Source organism: Mastigoproctus giganteus, chromosome 7, assembly GCF_048544385.1.
Source record: "Mastigoproctus giganteus isolate SK-2022 chromosome 7, ASM4854438v1, whole genome shotgun sequence".
Lineage (NCBI taxonomy): Eukaryota > Metazoa > Arthropoda > Arachnida > Uropygi > Thelyphonidae > Mastigoproctus > Mastigoproctus giganteus.
Genome location: NC_143581.1, coordinates 8,835,594 through 8,856,240, shown reverse-complemented (window position 1 = coordinate 8,856,240; position 20,647 = coordinate 8,835,594). Strand labels below are relative to the sequence as shown.

Sequence of the window (20,647 nt, the reverse complement as noted above, 5' to 3'; positions counted from 1 at the left end):
AGGTAACATCTAAAGGAATGTGAATCGCATAGGAACCCATAATCGGAAATGTCACCATAAGTCGGTAGACGGTACGGTAGTCGCCGCGCGAAGAGCATGCATCGATATACGAACTGTGAGCTGGCAGACATGCACCTAGTGTATGAATTAGCAGAGGGCAATGGACGAGCCGCTCAATGAATTTATGGAGAAAGCTTCCCAGACAGACATGTACCGGACCACCGTTTGTTTGCACATGTGCATCAAAATTTGTGCGATTATGGGTCATTTAGAGGTAACAGGAGTAGTGAGGGCAGACCACGTTCAACGCGAACTCCCGCCATGGAAGAAAGTGTGTTGAATGCTGTACAGAATAATCCTACTACCAGCACACGTGCCATTGCCTCTGCCTTAGAGGAGTGTCTCGTTGCAGTGTACAGCATGTCTGGCAAGACGATTTCTTACACCCCTTTAATCTCCAAAGGGTTCAGTTACTGCTCCCCCAAGATCATCCTGCACGTGTGGCTTTTGCGCAGTGATTTCTCCAAGAAAGTGTTCTAGACTTGAATTTTCCAGCCTATGTTCACGGATGAGGCTTATTTCACTCGGGAAGGCTTATTCAATCAGCACAATGCTCATGTGTGGGCTCACGACAACCCATACGGTGTGCACCCCCATGCGGCACAACATCGCTTCCCAATAAATGTGTGGATATCAGATCTTTTTTGAACAAGTTCTACCAGGGTTACTTGATGATGTTCCAGCAAATGCGAGACGCAACATTTAGTTTCAACATGACGGGGCGCCTGCCCATTATGGAAGGTGTGTTCGTGACCATTTGAGCGTCGATGGATTGGCGTCGGGCGTCGATGGATTGGCCATGGTGGACCCGTTGCCTGGGCTCCACGCTCACCTGATTTATCGAGCCTTGATTTCTTTCTGTCGGGGGCCCTCAATTCTGTCATGTATGAATCGCCTGTGGATGGAAATGGATCTCGTGACGAGACTCGTCTGCACTGCTGCTGTCAAAGAAACTCCAGGTGTGTTCGACCGTGTCTGCCAATCCATGCTGCGTCGGTGTCACGCATGCATCGCGTCTCATGGTGGAACCTTCGAGCATCTGTTGTAACATCATGAAATGCATCGATCTCGTACTCCATTGTTAATATTATGTCAAATAAATGTTTGCCACTAATTACTGTCTTGTGTCATTTCTGTTTCTTGTGCCTCTCCTACTACTTTCCCGTGACGTTTCCGGTTATGGGTTCCTATGCGATTCACATTCCTTTAGATGTTACCTACCTCCCTAAACGTTTGTACCAATATTTTTGAGACACCCTGTATACTGCTATATTATGAGCTCAATTTTTCTAATTATCACAGCCTATTGAAAAGGCAAAATTCTTGTTTATCAGTGCTGAACATTGTACCACATATGAAACAAATATATTCTATAAAAAAAAGAAACATTAAATATTTAAGCTGTAACTAAATTTTATAATTAAGCTGATGCTTAAAACTGCAAATAAACTGGAAACAGAAGAATTTGCCACCAAGAATATGGAAATTTGGGAGTTTCATGCCAATTTACTTACTGTTCTTTTAAAAAGGGAACATTCTTCTGCTGTCATTGTATCTGCTTTGGCTATTAGGGGAATGATATTCACTTTGTCATGTAGTCTTTTCATAAATTCAATATCCAATGGTTTAAGTCTGTAAAAATTAAACACTGGTCTTGAAAAGGCCAAAAAATTTATAAATATTTAAGGGAATTATGCTAATAGACTGTAAAACAATGTGGATACATTAAAATTCATATTTCAAAGGAAATTTAAAATTATAAATAAACAAAAATAATACAGCAAATTACAACCAAAGAACAGATTCTCATTTGTAATGAAACAGATGGCTGGTCCCTAAGTTAAGACTGCATTTTTCTGCCATCCATTTAATCTCTAGCCATGGCAGTGCACTTATGAGGTGTAACCTGAAAATAACAACCCTGCATTAATTTTTAACTGAAAATTAAAATCTGTGATTTTCTGTACTTTCCAACAACAAATTTTCAATTTCTGTTTTTGAATTTTTATTTATCATTTCCCCAGAATTATAGTGTAAACTGTACCCCCAGCAGGTACAGCCTGCCACTGCCCCACAAGATTATATAGAGTTCCTAACATTACATCTTGCTGAAAGATTCATTTGAAATATTTGCTTTGTTTTTGAATAACAAACACTGAAAGCAATACTCACTCAGGATAGACTTAGAACATGTAATATTCAAATTTATTTTAAAACTGGAGTGAATAGCAGCATATAATATATGCATATTTAAAAAAAATTCAAAACTATTTTAAAAAATACAGTGGACATTACTCATTGTGATTACTTTAGGACTCAACTAAACTGAAAACAATAACCAAAGAAACAAAGTTACAGCTGTTCAGCATTATTTACTGATGCAGAGTGGAAATATATACATATAAAAGGTGTAAAAAGACAGAAATAAGCCATTAAAATCAAGCAATATAAAATAATTTAACTGTCCAAGACTATTTTTCCGAAAAAGTTTCAATAAAAATTAAAATATATTGTTTCCTGAAATCCATACAAACCATTAAAAACAAATAAATAAAATATTAAAATTAAGAATTAGAAAAGGGTTAATGCTCTACTATAACGCACTGATGGCAGACTACAGATATAGTACTTTCTTTCACAGAGTTATGACACCAATAACCATGCAATGTGTCAAGAGTTCAAAAACAATTTGGGATGTTATGTAATCACTCTCACTGCATATGCATAAATGGCAATAAGGCAAAAAAGCAGTAACAAAAACCAATACGCTGATTACAGTAAACATTTTTCTATGTATTAATATAGGTCTGATTGATACTTCATAAAAGTGATAATATTACACAAATGATAACATTATCCATGATCACAATAAGCACAGCATGCACCCGATCACAATAAGCAGCAATATGTGTGCATATTTTAAATTTCATGCATTGGTAGCAGTTCTGTAAATGGAAAATGGATGAGGCTAGTAGCTTCGTCTTTATATTTTATGTTATAATTTTTTTTTTAAAATAAAATGTGCAAAAGTGGGGGGGGGGGGGGAATATCACATCAGTTTGGTGCATGAGAGTTTGCTGGTGTATGCGACAATTTGGTGCATGACAGTTCATTGTACAATATTTTACTGTGTGACAATTGGTGAAAGACAATAAGTGATACAACAATTTGTAGCCACCATTTTGACAAATTCTTTAGAAGGATTCGGTGTATGGCAAAGCAAGACATAAAAACGCAAACTTTTAATATGCCATGCTTTAAATGGTGAATTTAGCGATCATGACGACATTTTTGATATTTCATATTTTTGATGGAGCGTACTATCCACTTGCGTTTTTTTAATGCACTTTTTTTCAGTAGATCCTATTAAATTAAAACTAAAACTAGAAGAAATTAAATTTTTTTTTAAAGAAGCCAGCAACCTTTAAAACATCAAAATTCTCAAACCAAATACAACAGCTCGAACTAAAAAGTCACTGCTGGCAATGCAATAAAATATCTGCAGACCAACTGATTTGATCAAATAACAAAAGCACTTCATACTTAATTCCTCCAGACCATGATGGAAATACACCTTCATAATTTTCTAGATGGGTTATCAATAAAACAAGTGAATACTCTAGCAACTACTACTTTGATGAAATATCAGAGTTTGATATATATTTTTTTTTTTGGCAGGGACATTTTATAATGAAATGTTATTACATGAATTGATATCATTAAATAAAACTTATTTTTTCAACTCACCCATGACCAGAAGGAGCTATAAAATAAAGGCAACAATGAACTCTAGTATCGGGTATTGTACTACGATGGACCCTTGTTTCTGCATTCAAATATTCTTCATATTTGTTTTCAATATAGTCATTGATAGGCTGCCAACTGTAAAAAATCAAAGGAGATTACATATACTTAAGAAATATACCAAAACATATCATAGCTCTAGTATCTTTTGGTATTTTTAAAAGAAATGTTTGCAATCATTTGACAAGTTACTTGAAGCAAAACTCACACTTATTGAAATTTTATGGTTTAGTTTCAAGGGAAGCAATTTAGACAACCGGTGTACATATCAAATAGAAATGCTGAGCACAGAATGGGTTCAGTTGTTTAAGATAAGAACCAGGGCAATTGAAGTCAGCAGCATACAGACCACTGTCGTGCACGATGTCATCAGTACAAGTTCTCTTGAGAGATTTTGTGGTTATATTAAAAAAAAAAAAAAAAAAAAAAAAAATTATACACATCTTGCTATAAATAGGGTGCTATTCTACTAAAAACATTGTAGTTTGGAACTGTTTTATTATGTAGTTTGGAACTGTTTAATTAGAACAGTAGCTCAAAACTTATGATAAACAATGAAGGAAAATACAGCAAGCGATCAGCATAGATCTTATTGACCCATTCAGGTTAATTATGAGGGCATCACTAGATTCAGGGAGATTCTTCTGTATTGAAGAAGTGCCAGTGTATCACCAGTACACAAAGGCAGTTATAAGAGTAAATTGGGTAACTACTGACTGGTCAATCTGACTACACTAGTAAGGAAAGGAAAATCATGGAGGAAACACAGCATGGTTTTATTATGGGAAAATTATGTTTAACTAATTTAAACATTGTTTATTCAGATTTTAGCACTTGACTCATTCCCATATGAGAGGTTACTATACAAGATGGAACTTGCTGGAATCAGAGGGCTATGATTAAGGTTACTCTTCAGACTGGGCTAATGTAAGAAGTGGAGTTCTAAAAGGATTGATTTTGCGACCACTGTTGTTTCTAATTTTCATAAATGTATTAAATGCACTATTCAGCAAAGGAATAGAAGACATTATGTAAAAATCTGCAGATGTCAAGATCATAGAGTAGTTAATGATCAACACTTCTTCACGATAACTTCTTAGGTAGATGTCAATAATGTCAGAAAACTGTTTTAATGCAGCAAAATGCAAGAATAGGAACCAAAAAATAACTTATACACGTTGCAGAACTCAATTAATGAGGAAGAAAGGGATCTGAGGGTTATAATACTGTCAGACAGGGTTCCCTCTAAGCTGCATACCACACAGTCATTTGGGAAGTGCTACTCACTAAATTTTTTGCGAGTATACTACATTCTTGGATGCAGGTGAATATGATGCACCTTGATCCCAGTCTGCAAGGGACTGCTTCTCGTGAAGGTTTCACATTTCTATTATTGGAATATAAATTATGCTTTATATCTGTTAAGAACTATATGTGCAAGAAAACTTGGAAAAATCACAGCACAAACAAAAGAAATAATAATTTTTTTTAAAAAAAATAATAATAATAATATATATATATATATGTATAAGAAATCAAAATCAGGAATCATTTACCTCAAGTATTTCTGTAATTAAAACCAAAAGACAAGTGCAACTATTGATATAAATGTCAAGTTGCTTTCTTAATATTTCCAGATTTTAAAAAATTCAGATTGTACAGTACTAGATTTTACAGAGTTTATTGTATTAACCCAAGAAAAGAATTCTTTGCTACTTTACTTCACATTCTTAGCCAAAAACTTGTAATTTGCCTTAGTCAGCCTAACATCCTTAGTGACTTTATTGCAAATTAGTTTATGCTTACCATTGGCTTCTTTGTTCCTTGATAAATAATAATCATCTCATGTTTTTTTTCCCTCTACCACTAGTCTCATAAGTTCATGTTCATCCATTTGAGTCTAAACCTATAACAGTATCTTTTAATTCATATAAAAAGTTATGCAGCTTCTAGTATTACTTCCCTCAAAACTTGCCATTTAGCAATTGTAGTTGTTAACATCAGTTGGTCTCACCGAAAAAGAATTTATAAAAGAACTGTCTTAAGACTACTGTCATTATCTCTGAGAAAGACGAATCCCTCCCCTTTAACAATATAACTACCCCTTCAGTAGTTATATTGTTAAATAAACGCAACACCAATAAACTATAATCACTGCCATCTAGTGGTTCTTTAACCTCAAGATTCTTAATGTAGGAAGAGTCTATGCTGATAACTGGATAGAGTACCACTTTCCCATAATGACTCTCTAACATACTGGTCAAGAAAGCAGTCATCTAGTAAATCCAAAAATATTCTGTTACTGCATGAGTGACAAGCCCACATAATAATTGCAAACATGTAAGCTTGACTTATGTTCCATGGAAAATAATGGAGACAATGATGATTAAAGAAGTAATGCAAGATCAACTTGGCAGGAATGTAGTTATGCATTAATCAAAGAATGGATCTGTTAAATGGAGATCTTGTCTGACCAATCTGATTAGTTATTATGATGCAAAAACAAAATAACTGGATGAAACAAGTAAAGCTTTTTACTTACTTGTTTACTTTTTTGGTAAAGCTTTTGATACTGTTCCACATGAAAGACAGCTGTGCACGTAAGAGCAGAGTGCCATTAGGGGCAAGTTACTCCTACAGACAAAAGGATATTTTAATGGCAGAAGATGGTTAATAATAGGCCCTGTTCTTATGAAGTAATGGTATTAGTGGTTCAGTGCTGAACCTCCATGCTTTTTTCAATATTTATATATGATACTGATGAAGGAATATCAAGATTATCTAACTTTGTAGATGATACAAAGGTTGTAATCAAAAGCATATTACTACAATAAGACCTAGAAAAATTAAGTAGGCAATCTGAGAAGTGGAAATTTGGATTTAACATTGATAAATATTTCTTAATTGGTATCTTATTCTTATCCTAGAATAAGATATCAATTAAGGAATATTACACTCAAAGAGATGGAGAACAAAAAAAGATCTGGAGGAAACAACACAGTCCAATATAAAGTTCTATGAGCAGTAAAGATAGGACAAAATTCCTGTACACTATTGACAAAACCATGGGGTTTTGTCAATAGTGTACAGGAATTTTGTCAGCAAGAACAAGCGATAATCCCATTGTATAACAAATTGGTTAAGCCACATCTTGAGTACTGCATACAGATCTCGAGTTCTCATTTTAAGAAAGATGTGAATCTTTTGGAATAGGTGTAGATAAGAGCAACAACATTAGTCAGAGACACAAAAGGGTACTCTTAACAAGAAAGACTTCAGTTCTGCAAGCTGCAATGTCTGGAAACTATATACCTGCGAGGAGACCTGAATGAAGCATTTCGTGCTTTAAATAGATTGAATAAACAAAATGCTGAAGGCATTCTTAGTCTTTCTTGAACAACACAATATAAATTAAATTTAAATTGATAAAGGTTTGATGTGCGAAAAGTTTCTTTCAGCCAGAGAGTAACCGATTGTTGGAACAAACTTCCATCTGGTTTTAGTCTAAATAAATTTAAGAAAGGAATAATATAAATTGTTAAGGGAGATGTACACACACTTGCTTGCTCTGTCAGATCACTTCCACTGCTCTAACTTACTTTTATAGAAAGTATGCCACCCAATATATCCAGAAATCTTCTGCTAGTGTGTGTGTGTCACCTGCCCACTATATTGGTCTGTATAGCTATTCATTACACTTATCACAGTCATTTAGCGCCTATAACACTGCCAATCCATGTCATTAGGTGTACTGCTTTAGGATCTAGGCAACACTTAAGCAAGAGCATAGGCTTTGTGTTGATACACTGTGAAGGACAATATTTGATATGATTAAGAGTTACTTTATAAATATAAACAGATTTGTTTTTGTCAAAAGGGGCTTGAATATGGTTCATCAAAAAAAGTCAGAGGAGCATGCCCTAAAGGATTAATATTTAGTCCACTCTTCTGGAATTCAATGCTGATTATTTTCAGAGTTTGAAGCTGTGGATATAACCTGCTTATGCTGATATCTTAGTTACTGTGGTATCAATATGATCCACGTTAACTTCAATCATATTTTACTAAATTTTGGGGGGAAAATGGGACAATATACATTGCCTCACTGTATTGCAAACAAAGAGTCTGATTATGATGTTTGGACCACAGAAGTCCAGCAGTTAGAGGATTAATGCAGCTCGGTATTATGCTTGATGACCATCTAACTTTCGTACCTTGTGCATATGTTACAGGCAAGGAGCATAAATTTATTTCTATGATTAAAAAGATAACCTAAGTGGACTAGGTCTTACTTGGAAAGGCCTTACATCTCATTTACGAATGCAATTTTCTCCTAATAGCAATATATGCCTCTGTAGCATGGTTTGCTGAGGTAAAGAAGAATGTAATGTATAGAGGTAAGCAAACCTTAAGCCATGATTATGAGAGCATTTTCGGATTCGGGGGAGGTCTCTGTGGACTGAAGATGTGTGAATGTATCCCCAATGCAAAAGATGACTATACAGACAGGAATGCACTTATAAGGCAGTCATAGCATAGATTTGTTAAGGGATGATCTTATCTAACCAATTTGATTGAATACCATGACACAGTTACAAAAGAACTGGATGCAAAAAATAATCTTGACACCATATACAGTCGGACCTCTATATAACGAAATTGATCGTTCCCTTGACAAAATTCGTTATACAGAAATTTCGTTATAAAGAAATATGACCTTTTCAACAGTTAAAAATACTGTAAATTCTGAAATACGGTAATGAATAAATTTTCTAATATTTTAAAATATACATTAAGAAATAAAATATTTTGTTATTTTTTGTTGTACACTGGATTCTATTGTACACCATTCATAAAAATGTTTGTATTTGTTAAACTTTAAATCAGATATATTTTCTGTTACATTTTCTTCACACTGAAGGCATCGATGCAAAGTTTCAAATGCTGCCAACATTTGTTTGGAAGGTTTAATATTGCCCTCATTTTCACCCAACTCATCATCGATAGTGTCATTAGTTCTTTAAATACGCTCCAAAATGTTGGGAGTCACTCAGATTTCAACTACTATGACATAATTATCAAAAATTCTGAAAACTCCAAAAAAATCATCAAGAACAATTTCTCCACTGATCAAACCTCACTTGGAACTCTTCCCAAGATTGCTCAATGTCTTCTAATAATTTATCCCTCTCATCTGTTAATTCTTAATTGTTGCTTCTGTCACATCTTGGCTCCACACTTTCGCCAACTCTGATATGCAAATCCACAAATCTATAACAGAATCTATAGGTTGGTTGGTTTCTATTCTCAATATAATTTTTTTCAGTATGTGCCTTTGGTAGTGCATTTTCAAATTCTTGATAATGCCTTGGTCCATTGGCTGCAGTTAAGACTAATTATTCAGAAGGCAGAAAACAAGCTTCACATTTGTAAGTTTCGAAATTACCGAGTGAAAGTGGTAAATTACCAAGAGTGTAATTCTCTCCTTACCGTTTTTACCACCTAAACATTTGTTACGTTTAAAAGTCAGTGTTTTGTTCAGGAAACATTTAAAAAATAGACATGTCTCATCAACATTGAATATGTCTTTGGATTCGTAGCCCTCCATAATTTTTTTCAAAACTGTTTGTTTCCAATGGGTGTAGTCTTCTTCGACTGCAACTCCACTTTCATCAGAAATAGCTTTTCCGGGTAAGCGATGACACTCTTTAAATTTGTCAACCAGAGCTGCCTTGGAATGTTTTGTGCCCCAGAAAAGATGCGTACTCCATAGCCTTTTCTTTTATTAAGAGATCTGATATCGGCATGTTTTGGTCTCGAATCAACTTCATTCACTTAAAAACTGCTTCATCTACATCTTCTCAAAGGCATAATTTTGCACGCTTCCAAACAGGCCCTGTTTCCTCAAACAGTTTGAGAATAGAAACAGGTTTTTTCAAGAATGGTTGACAGTGTACTGACAGGGACAACAAATTTTAAAGTATTTTTTTTTTTTTTAATGCCACGATCTACACTATTAAGCTCTTCCACTTTTTCACACTACACTCAAGGATTTCCTCTTAGACATTGTAAGGTTACTTGCACGGCAGTTAAAATAAAGCTGAAATTAGGGACCATTTGTAGCTACCATCTAAACAGAGACAGGTGAAATTTAGGGAAAGTGTGGATGACTCATTTCTTCGAAACAGACGAATTTCCAAGATAAAGGAAAATAACTCTTTCCTACTTCTCTAATAGGATGCTACGGTAGCAAACAGGTTGACCAGAGCCAATGCCCACGTCAGGAATATGCCTCAATCTTTGCCAATGGCTGTGGACAGCTGACCAGTGGTACTTCTCGGCATAGTAGAGCATAAGTTGTATGTTTTACTTCTTTTTAGCCATTGCTGACCTGCTGTTGGGCAAAGGCCTCTCCCCAAACTTTATCTTTTTCTATCCTGCACCGTGGTTGGCCAGTTTCCTCCTGCAGGGTTTTACAGGCACCATTAAATTGGATTATGTTTCAGCTCTTAATTCATGGAATTAAAGTCTTTAGCCATTAAAAGCCAAAGGGATTAATGCTTAATCCTTTTAACTCATAAATCATGCTTTCTACAGCATCAGCTTTATTGCCTAAAGGCCAGAGGTGCGAACAGTGCATACTCAGGTCTCTCAAAATAAGTTCGTTATATGGAAATTTTCTTTGCTATACAGAAACTATTTTCAATATAATGACCAGGGGGAAATCAAAAAAAGTTCGCTACATAGAACATTTCACTATATGGAAGTTCGTTAAAGACAGGTCCGACTGTACTTAGATTTCAGAAAAGCTTTTGATACTGTTGCACATAAAAGACTGAGATACGAACTGGAGCAGTGTGACATAAAGGGCAAGTTATTGCAATGGATAAAATGGTGGTTGACTCGAAGAAGACAGAGTAGTTATCAACAGATACTGCTCTTCTTGGACTAATGTTATCAGCGGAGTTCTCCATGGATCGGATCAATGCTGGACCTATTGTTGTTTTCTATAATTTATTAATGATCTTGATGAAGGCATACCAGGTTTAATGTCTAAGTTTGCAGATGATACATAGATTGACAGGGAGGTTAATCACAGTAATCAGGGTATGCTACTGCAACAAGATCTAAATTAATTAGGTAGATGAGCTGAGAAGTGGCAACTGAAGCTTAATACGGACAAATGCAAGGTACTTCATACAGAAAAGTATTTTCAGATTACCATACAAACTGTGTGGTAGCAAAATCAGGGTAGTGGAGAATGAAAAAGAACTGGGAGTAATTTCACAGTCAGATATAAAGTTCTCTGAGCAGTGCAGACAGCTCATGAGGTTTTGTCAATGATATACAGGAACTTTGCCAGCAGAGTTAAGGAAGTGATTAACTCATTGTATAATGCAATGGTCAGGCCCCATCTTGAATACTGTGTGTGTGTTGGGAAGTCTCATTTGGATGTGGATCTGTTGGAATGGGTGCAGAGAAGAACAGTGAGATTAATGAGAGAAACAAAAGGATACCTTTACCAAGAATGACTCAATTCTGCAAATTGCAGTGTCTCAAAACTAGGTGCTTGTGAGGAAAGCTGATGTTTAAGGCTTTGAATGGAATGAATAAGCTCAATGCTGACGGAATCTTTCCTCTAGCTCAGACTACAATCAAGGGGGCATAAATTAAAAACGAGGAAGAACGGTTTCAGGGCAGATGTGTAGAACTTTGTCTTCAGCCACCACCTGGGTGGTGGATTGTTGGAACAAACTCCTATCTGGTTTTGTAGAGATGGGTAGTTTGAATAAATACAAGGAAGAACTAGATAATGATGTTAGAAGGGACGGACAGGTGATGCTGTATAAGCTTGCTTTCTTACATCATTTGCTTCTATTAATACTACTAATGTGACTATGCAAAAATTGGCTGCTTCTCAGAGGTTGGCTCTGATGGCAATACAGGACTGTAAGATTGTTTTAACTGCATCTTGACAAGCTCTTGCTGAGATGATGCTTCTTGAACTTATGGTTATTTATCAAGATCTGTAATATGGGTTAAGATGAGGGCTATGTGCATGGGCCATGCTGAACATCAGTAGGACAAAAAATTTTTGTAGATATTAACATTCTGCTACATAAAGAAACATATTAAACATTAGATTAATGTTTAATGTTTAGATTAAAGCATTTGAGTTTGTTTAATAAAGGAAATCGTTAAAAATTTATAAGAAAAACCATCAAGAATTTGTAAAATAAATAGAAATAAAAAAGGGCGTTTCTTTCAGACCACCCTGTATATCATTTTTAGTGCTGTAACCTGGACACGTCTCCTAATTATTCATTGATTATGGTGGAACTAAGACCCAACTCATCATGCTGTTTTCTTATGGCCTCATCTAGACATGTCTCCTGCCGCTACAACCTGGACTCTTTTACTGATTATTCATTAATCACAATGGAACTAGGATATGGCTCTTTATATGGTACATATCTACTGCACTTGTTGGGATGCAGCTCCTTGCACTGCTATCTGCGTTGAATCTCTTGAATATGGCATGAGATTGCAAATCATCTTCTCTTATCAATATAGGAATAGAGATTATTAATGGTGGAGGAGGACAAGTGTGTGGTATCAATAAATTTAAAGGACTGACCATATTATTAGAAGGGACGGATAAATCTGGTGGGAAATTTTTTTTTTATGCTGATGCTGAATAAGCTTGCTTCCTGCCATTATTTTGCCCCAAAAATACTAAAACTGATCAAAATTTTTCTATCCAGTATTCCACTTCTTGCTAACAGGTATGTACACAGTAGAAAGTTTATAAATCAGAATAGAAATAATAAATAAATAATTTTATTTTCAATAACTTACCAGTCAGAGTTGTCCACTGCATCTCCAAATCCAGGTGTATCTACAATAGTCAACATTAGATTAACTCCATTCTCTTTTAATAGCACCTTTGTAGTCTCAATCTGAAAGTTTAGTTATAAAAATAGCATCAGCTTATTTTGCAAATTCAAAATGTACAAGTACATTTACAAATTCAGAACCTTGTAAAAATGCCATTTCATAAACTGGCAATACTACAGGACAGCATGAAGGTGAATATAAACAACACAAAAGGTAATGCACTACAGTAATATTGAGAAGCTAATCATTATAGAAGAACATTCTCTTGATTCATAAATGCCATGCAAGTCACAAAAGCTATTCTCCATTAGCTATTTCCTGATATATGTACCATATGGAAGAACATGCACCAAAACCAAAGTTGCCAAAATAATTCACACAAGTTAACTTCAATGCCTGGAGAGACTGCTGAAATTTGATCATTAGTCACTAACTATGAAATAAAGCTAATTTACTATTGGTGTATTTATACACCAAAAACAGTAAAACTTATAAAGTTAAGTATTAAAATTACATCAGTGGGAATTTTAGTATTCCTCCAATACTGTTTCATTATTATTTATTTTTATTTTTTTTTAATTGGAAAAGTTTAGCTGGAATTTTTTCAGCTATAAAAATATATCAGTAATTGTTTTCTCTTCCAGTTATGGTAAATTTATTTGGTTTCTTTTTTTCTTTTTTTTTTACTTCATTACCCTGAGATTTGATTGTACAGTAGTTGGGATTGTTATTTTTTTGAATAACAGACTGTTGTTTCTAATGGTATTATGGTATCTAATGTATGTTTGTCTGTATATATGTTTCTAATGATATTTATATAACAGAAATCAATCAAACCTCCTCAAGAAACTAACCCTGATTGATGAAGTAAAAGTACACCACATGTCCAGTGTTAATTATCCTGTCTGCTACATGGTTAATGTACACTACTTAGTTGAAATGTGTAAAATTGTAATGAATGGGCCTGGTGTACTGGGGTCCGTGGTTGTGAAAAATATACAATGATAACCCAGTTTAATATAATACAATAAAATATACAATGGCAGAAGCTTTCAAGACTGACAAGTCTCTTTTTCAACTGATAATATGATTTGAATACAACAGTTAAGTGCAATAAGTTGAGAGTGAGGCACGTTATTCATTTCCTATTGTTGTTGCACGGACGTGCACTGTTTTTTACTCCAGCATTTATCCAGCATTAAAATGGTTGTCTCTAGGATGGGGTGCAGACGTGTGCCTTTGCAGCGGTTTATTCTTTGGATTATTTAATATTAAGTAATAATACTAGAGTCATTAAGTGACTCTAGCCATAGGCGGTGGCGAAAGTGTCGTGAGTGGTCTACTATTTCGAAGTCACGTTTGGGATCAAGATCATGGTTGGTGGCCCAAAAATGCAATTAGACGTAATGAGATTATCCGTGTGAAGGCGGACCTAACCATATGTGGTTATCCATCCCGTGTGCTAAACAGGTGCCTATTACAGGCACAAGAACTCACATCCCACCCAAGACCACCGAACCAAGACGGTATACCGTCCGCCTACATTCCCTATTATCCAGGCATGTCAGAACGGATCTCAAAAATTCTTAGAAATTACAACATCAAATGCGTACAGTTACCCTGCAGAAACCTACGTTCACTTGTCTCCAGTGTGAAGATCCCTGTCACACCTCTCTTATGCAGCAATGTAATATATCGCATCACCTGTAGAGACTGTGAGAGCTGCTACATAGGAGAGACATCAAGACGTCTTCAAGATCGCCTTACAGAGCATGACAGAGCAATCCGGCTTGCCGAAACTGACCAATCCGCAGTCGCGGAACATTTTTGGGCCACCAACCACGATCTTGATCCCAAACGTGACTTCGAAATAGTAGACCACTCACGACACTTTCGCCACCGCCTATAGCTAGAGTCACTTAATATATTAAACAATCCAAAGGCCATAAAACCGCTGCAATGGCACACGTCTGCACCCCATCCTAGAGACACCATTTTAATGCTGGAGTAAAAAACAGCGCACATGTGTGAAATGAATAACGTGCCTCACTCTCAACTCAGTGCACTTAACCGTTGTATTCAAATCATTATCAGTAGAAAAAGAGACTTTTCAGTCTTGAAAGCTTCTGCCATTGTATATTTTATTGTGTTATATTATACTGGGTTATCATTGTATATTTTTCAAAATGTGTAAAATGTCAAAACAAATGAAATATTATCCACTCTGAATTTTTCTTTTCATATCTAAAATAAATATCTGCAAATAGCCATAAATATTCTCACCAACAATAAACAGACTCACAGCTGCCAATTAATGACAACAGGCTTGGGGGGATAAATTTGTATATAAATTAACTGTTAAGCACACAAACTTTTTTGATAATGTTTGATAAAGACACTAAAGAGTATAGTCATATCCTGCATATAAAAATAAATGTTTAATGCACATAAAGAAATTTAGAAGCCTTTTCATCATGCATATATGTATACCTTTGGTCTGTGCTTTATCCCTCCCCACCACAAGCACAAGGGTATACATACATGATGCTTAACAATTAATTTAGTTTACTTTACTATCAGATTACCTCAAAATTTCTACTCAGTGTACAACTGGCAGAATCACTGACCAGCCAATACTTTAAAAAATACTGTGCACAAAAATATCTTGTGAGGCTAGAACATTGGTTTTTTTTTTTTTTTTTCTTTTAAGGAGCATTAGCAACTAAAGCCATATTGCTCCGGGGTCAGGGTGGTCATTCCCTGACCTTTCCGCATCCTCTGTATTTGGTGGTCACGGGCTCGAACCCCAGTCTAATCAAGAAGCATGTGCTACACACTGCTGCTCCTGCCCACCTGGCTACGGAGGTGACCCGAGGCTAGAACAGAATCCACATGAACAGTAAAGGCCTACTGTACTTTGAATATAAGATATTAATAAAAGCTGAATAGTTTATGCATGCATTAATGAACTAAAAAAAAATATACAGATTAAGTCAATTCAAAATATGTTTATAAAAATGAATAAAACAGATTAAGTTTCAAAAGCAGAGAGAGAAATGAATGGCATACTTGTACTGTTTTCTTTATTCGATGTGAAGGCCCTGGATATTCATTAGAATAAATATCCGTTAGGAATACAGAGTTCATCAGGGTTGATTTTCCTAAACCAGATTCTCCTGCAAAAATGCAATATACATAAATGATAAAAAAAATAAATAAATGAAGGAGTAGAATACATAGAAGCTATATAAATGCTGTGTGAAAAATGTGGAAATCATAAAAAAAAAAAAAAAAAATTGCCCACTAAGCTGCAGAAATATATTTAAAAAAATAGTATCTCAGTAGTAAAAACTATAAACGATATGCAGGTGTAGTGACAAAGAAATATTGTTAAAATTTATACAAACACACTGTGTTAGTGAGAGAACAGCATTGAGGGCCACACTTTTGATCATAAATTCAATAAGAGGGAATATAAGAATGCATACTTTACTCAATGATTCTCCTTCCCTCCCTTCTTGTCGACCACAACACTAGCAGATATACAATCTGCTTTGATTAACTTTCTTCAAATAGAAACAGTAATGGGCTCAGCACCAAACCTGGTAAATCAACAAGAACTGCTCATGTATTAGTACATGAAGAGCAGTCATCATATATAAATACTGTCTCCTACCACTTAACCATCCCTTCATCCATAGTAAGAACTTAGCCCTAATGGCTCCAGTTTATGGAACAATTTTTCATGTGAGATGAACTTATCTAAGTATATGTCAAATTTATTCTTTACATTCAATTCTTTTGAGAATCTTATAATAATTAATCATAACAGTCAGATTAATCTGCAATTCTCATATAATTTCATTCCTGTTCAGATGATTTGTATTGCATCTTCTAAGCACTCCATCTTCTCTGGCACAGAAATCAAATTGTTACTTAATTACCTTTGAGGTGCCTTTGTGAATAAGTGTTCTATCTGCCAAAGGATTCTATCAGGACCAAATAAAGTTGTGATTTTAACAAATGTAATAAGTTTCATCTGCAGTTGTCAATTGTTCTCTGAACAGCTTCAGCTCTCTTTTCAAACAGAGCAACAATGATGATGTTGTTGTTTTTTTGGAGCATTAGCAACTAAGGCCATATTACTCCGGGGATATGCGGTGGTCATTTCCTAACCTTTCTGCATCCTCCGTATTTGGTGGGCACGGGCTCGAACCCCGGTCTAGTCAAGAAGCGTGTGCTACGCACTACTGCTCCTGCCCACCTAGCTATGGAGGCGCCCGAGCAACAATGAAAACTACATTTAACAACTTACCTAATCCACCCATCAGTTTTGGGAATAGATGTGTTACACCCCGCTCATTATATGCATCAAACTGAAATCAAAGACTTCTTTGATTTCAGTCTGTGCAAAATTTGTGGCACACCACCTCACTGATGAGTAGAAAGCAGGGAAGAAGGTCATTATGTCAAAACTTCGTCCAGAATTGTCAAGACAATCCTAATTTCCTCAACTGTATCATAACTGGAGATGAGTGTTAGGTGTTTCAGTATGATCCAGAGATGAAGCATCAGAGATGCAGTGGACTTAACAAGTATTCTTGTTGATTATTGAACAATTAAACCAATTCTCTCACACATTAAGGAAAAAAAAGGTCATTAAGCTGATGTTCCTTTCTCTTCATGTTCATGTTCAGTTCACCAAAAGCTCTAAAGTATATCTCAAATTCTGTTGAGTGCTTGAGACCCACATCTGAATGGGGGGAGGCTATTCAGAAAAATTGCCAGTATCATTTCATTTAGCTATTTCAAATGGAGTAAATATGGATATTTCTTTCTCATATTAAACAATTATTTTGGCACCATATTCCTCATTTTTTTTAACAATATTATGAAGGAATCCAATAATATCAAGCCCTCAAAAAAAAAAAAATAATAATAATAATAAAGCTGATAGCAAGTTTCAAAATCCGTATTTCTCTCAAGATATGAATAACATGACTGTGTATTTAATATTTTAGGGGACAGTTGCTATTCTCAAAGAATATAATCTCAAAAGACAGGCAGCAAAGCTAAATATGCAACAACAATTATACTCAGTGGCACAATAAAGTAGCATTCATGCGAACTATAAAGTAGCATGCTCTTTCTCTCTCTCAAACAACACACAGACTTCATGGAGGTTCTGTGTCCTAAAGAAGTGTGGTGCTAGACAATACATTCAAAAATTGGTGTTTCAGTACCAGAAACAGATTATCCATGAGGCAGTCTCTCTCTCTCTCTCTCTCTCTCTCTCTCTCTCTCTCTCTCTCTCTCTCTCTCTCTCTCTCTCTCTCTCTCTCTCTCTCTCTCTTCTGTACTGAAGTGATATCCCACAGAACCCAGTCTAGCTAAAACTTTGGGTGGGGAAGGGAATGATTTAGAGGGTGTCAGAAAACAATGAAGAGATTATTAAATATTTGCAATAGCTGTATTTGTAGACAACAACTGCAAGTCTGTTACTATCAGAATTACAAATAGAAGAGGGCTTCCTGATATTTAAAATTAAAGGGGGAAAAATTGCAAGACTATTAGGGGAGGGGGGAAGTATTTTTAATTTATGCCAATTTATAAATTGAGATTACATCAAGAATGTTAAAACAAGAACTATAAAAACTTCAAATTATGACTAAAAGTAAAATATGGAAGACTTACTGGAAATTTCTAGCATTAAAACAAAAATGGAGTTATGCACACATTAAAAGAATAATATAGAAATCATCACCAACACACGCAACATTTCAGAACAGATATGATATTGTGGCAGTAATCATTCATATTTTTACTTATTTATGACATGACTTAAGAAAAAGATGGCATAATTACTTCAGAAAAAACCAAACAAGTAAAACTATGCCATTAGTGCTAAAAAAATTATCCTTGTCTGGATTACAGCACATGGCCTTTATTTATTTTTTTTTTTATTGCTATCATTGCAGATATATATTTTATTTATAAGCACAAATGCTTAAGAATTATTTCTTCTTATTAACTGTTGCCAGTCTAATTAAAATTCTCTATATTTAGACATATGGATCTACTTAAAAAAAAACAAAACTTAATGCAACTTGGGAAGTGCTCTGTTTGCAATTCAATTAAATAAATTTGGCTGGAATTTACTTGTACTTTAATATAGAAATTAGATATAATTTTAAACTGTCAGGGAATTTCAATCAAAAAAAGAGAAGAGAGAGAGAGAGAGAGAGAGAGATACACAATACAAACAAGTACACCAGTATTTAAAGGGAATACAGTCAAGTCCTCGTATAACACGGTAGTTGTGTTCCTAGAAACCCTTGTGCAATATAAATAACAGGCCTTATGGGAAAAATAGGGTTAGGTGTCGACCACCCAAGATTGAACACACATTTGTAACCAAAACCTTACCAAACGCAATAAATAATCGTAATATTTATTGTAAGTATTTTATTACATAATAAAATACTGCTCGTGTTTCTGCTTTTATCGTAAACAAACTTGTTCCCGATCTCTTCGTTTGATCTTCTATCCAAACAGATAACAGACGCTCCATCTCTTCCAATTCTTTATGTCTTGATCTAATGTCTTTTGTTACACTTTGAGTTGTTCCTGCTATAAAAGTTGCTTTTATTTTCTCTGCATTCTTTCTAATTGTTCTCAGCAGTTAGGTTATGTTATTTCCTAACCTATCCTTAATGGTTAAGTTAGGAAATAAGGTTTCCTAACTTTGTCTGTCACGCCGACATGTCAATCAATATATCGTTCTCGATTTCTACAGTCACTACCGATAACACACACCGTCTGTTTACTGAGAATGCAGGGAGAAACCGTGGTAGTGGCATTTTCCTTTTTCTCTCTGAACCTGCAGTATCTTCACCAGCAAGCTTCCTTTTCACACCATTTTCAAGTGTTTTGCTCATAAAAAGAACAAAAATGAGTAGGCACATTTGATACGCAGAAACAAAGCAGTGCATGTGTAGCAACTGAGTAAACAATGCAGTAAGTGCTGTGTTCAGCTTTTGCGATTCTGCCATTTCTTGTAAATGCAAAGCCGAATTGTGCATAAGCGATTCGGTTTGTGTTATATGTGACATTGTTCCCCTATTTATAAATCGTATACGATTGAATTTATGTAGCATAAACATGTGTTATACGAGGACTGACCATATTAGTAAATCATGCAATTCAATTTCAAAACATCATTCATAGTGTAATAAAAACAATTCAGCTAGAAAGTGATACCCTGGTATAATGAGGTGACTGAAAAGTTCACAGCCTGAGTACGAGAGGGTAATTGTACAGTGTTAAAAATATTGGTACTTCAGGCATAACACTTCAAACAGTAACCCACCAAGTTTCATACAGTTTCAATAACTGTTTTTTTTGTAACTGCAGGTCCTGAAATCAACAAAGCTGTATGAATGAGGAAAGGGGTGGACAGAATCAGTCACCATGCAGTCATCCAATATTTGGGAAAAAGGGACTAAAGTCAAAGGCATTTCATGAGGATATGGTTACATTAGAGGTGGGGTGGAGGATGCCCTTCCCTATTCCATAGTTAAGTGGGCAGCAGAATTTAAATGAAGGAAAGAGAGCCTGAAATGACCCATTCTGTGGAATACCTGCAACATCCATCAACTCCACAAGTTGTCGACAGTGTGCATGATCCGGTGACAGTTCAGTACGTTGCTTACATCTTAGGAATCTTATCTGAACATGCTTACTACATAATAACAGAGGTTCTCCCTATGAAATAGATGTCAGCACAATTGGTCTGAAAGTTGTTGACAGCAGATCCAGTAAATTTCTTTAGAGGGTTTGGGAATATAGATGAGACATGGGTCCATCACTTTCAGCCAGAGACAAA

General features: G+C 35.3%; 1 protein-coding gene across 1 annotated transcript in view; it reads right to left on the bottom strand.

Moving 5' to 3' along the window:
• Window positions 1-20,647, bottom strand: part of pnut (septin 7-like protein pnut) — a 131,743-nt gene that overhangs the window by 67,499 nt on the left and 43,597 nt on the right. Inside the window, exons 3-6 of the mRNA XM_090378640.1 lie at window positions 15,832-15,938; window positions 12,724-12,824; window positions 3,808-3,942; window positions 1,575-1,692 (exon numbers count right to left, since the gene is read on the bottom strand). Coding sequence (XP_090234766.1) covers window positions 1,575-1,692; window positions 3,808-3,942; window positions 12,724-12,824; window positions 15,832-15,938 — 461 coding nt within the window. The remainder of the gene's footprint in view (window positions 1-1,574; window positions 1,693-3,807; window positions 3,943-12,723; window positions 12,825-15,831; window positions 15,939-20,647) is intronic.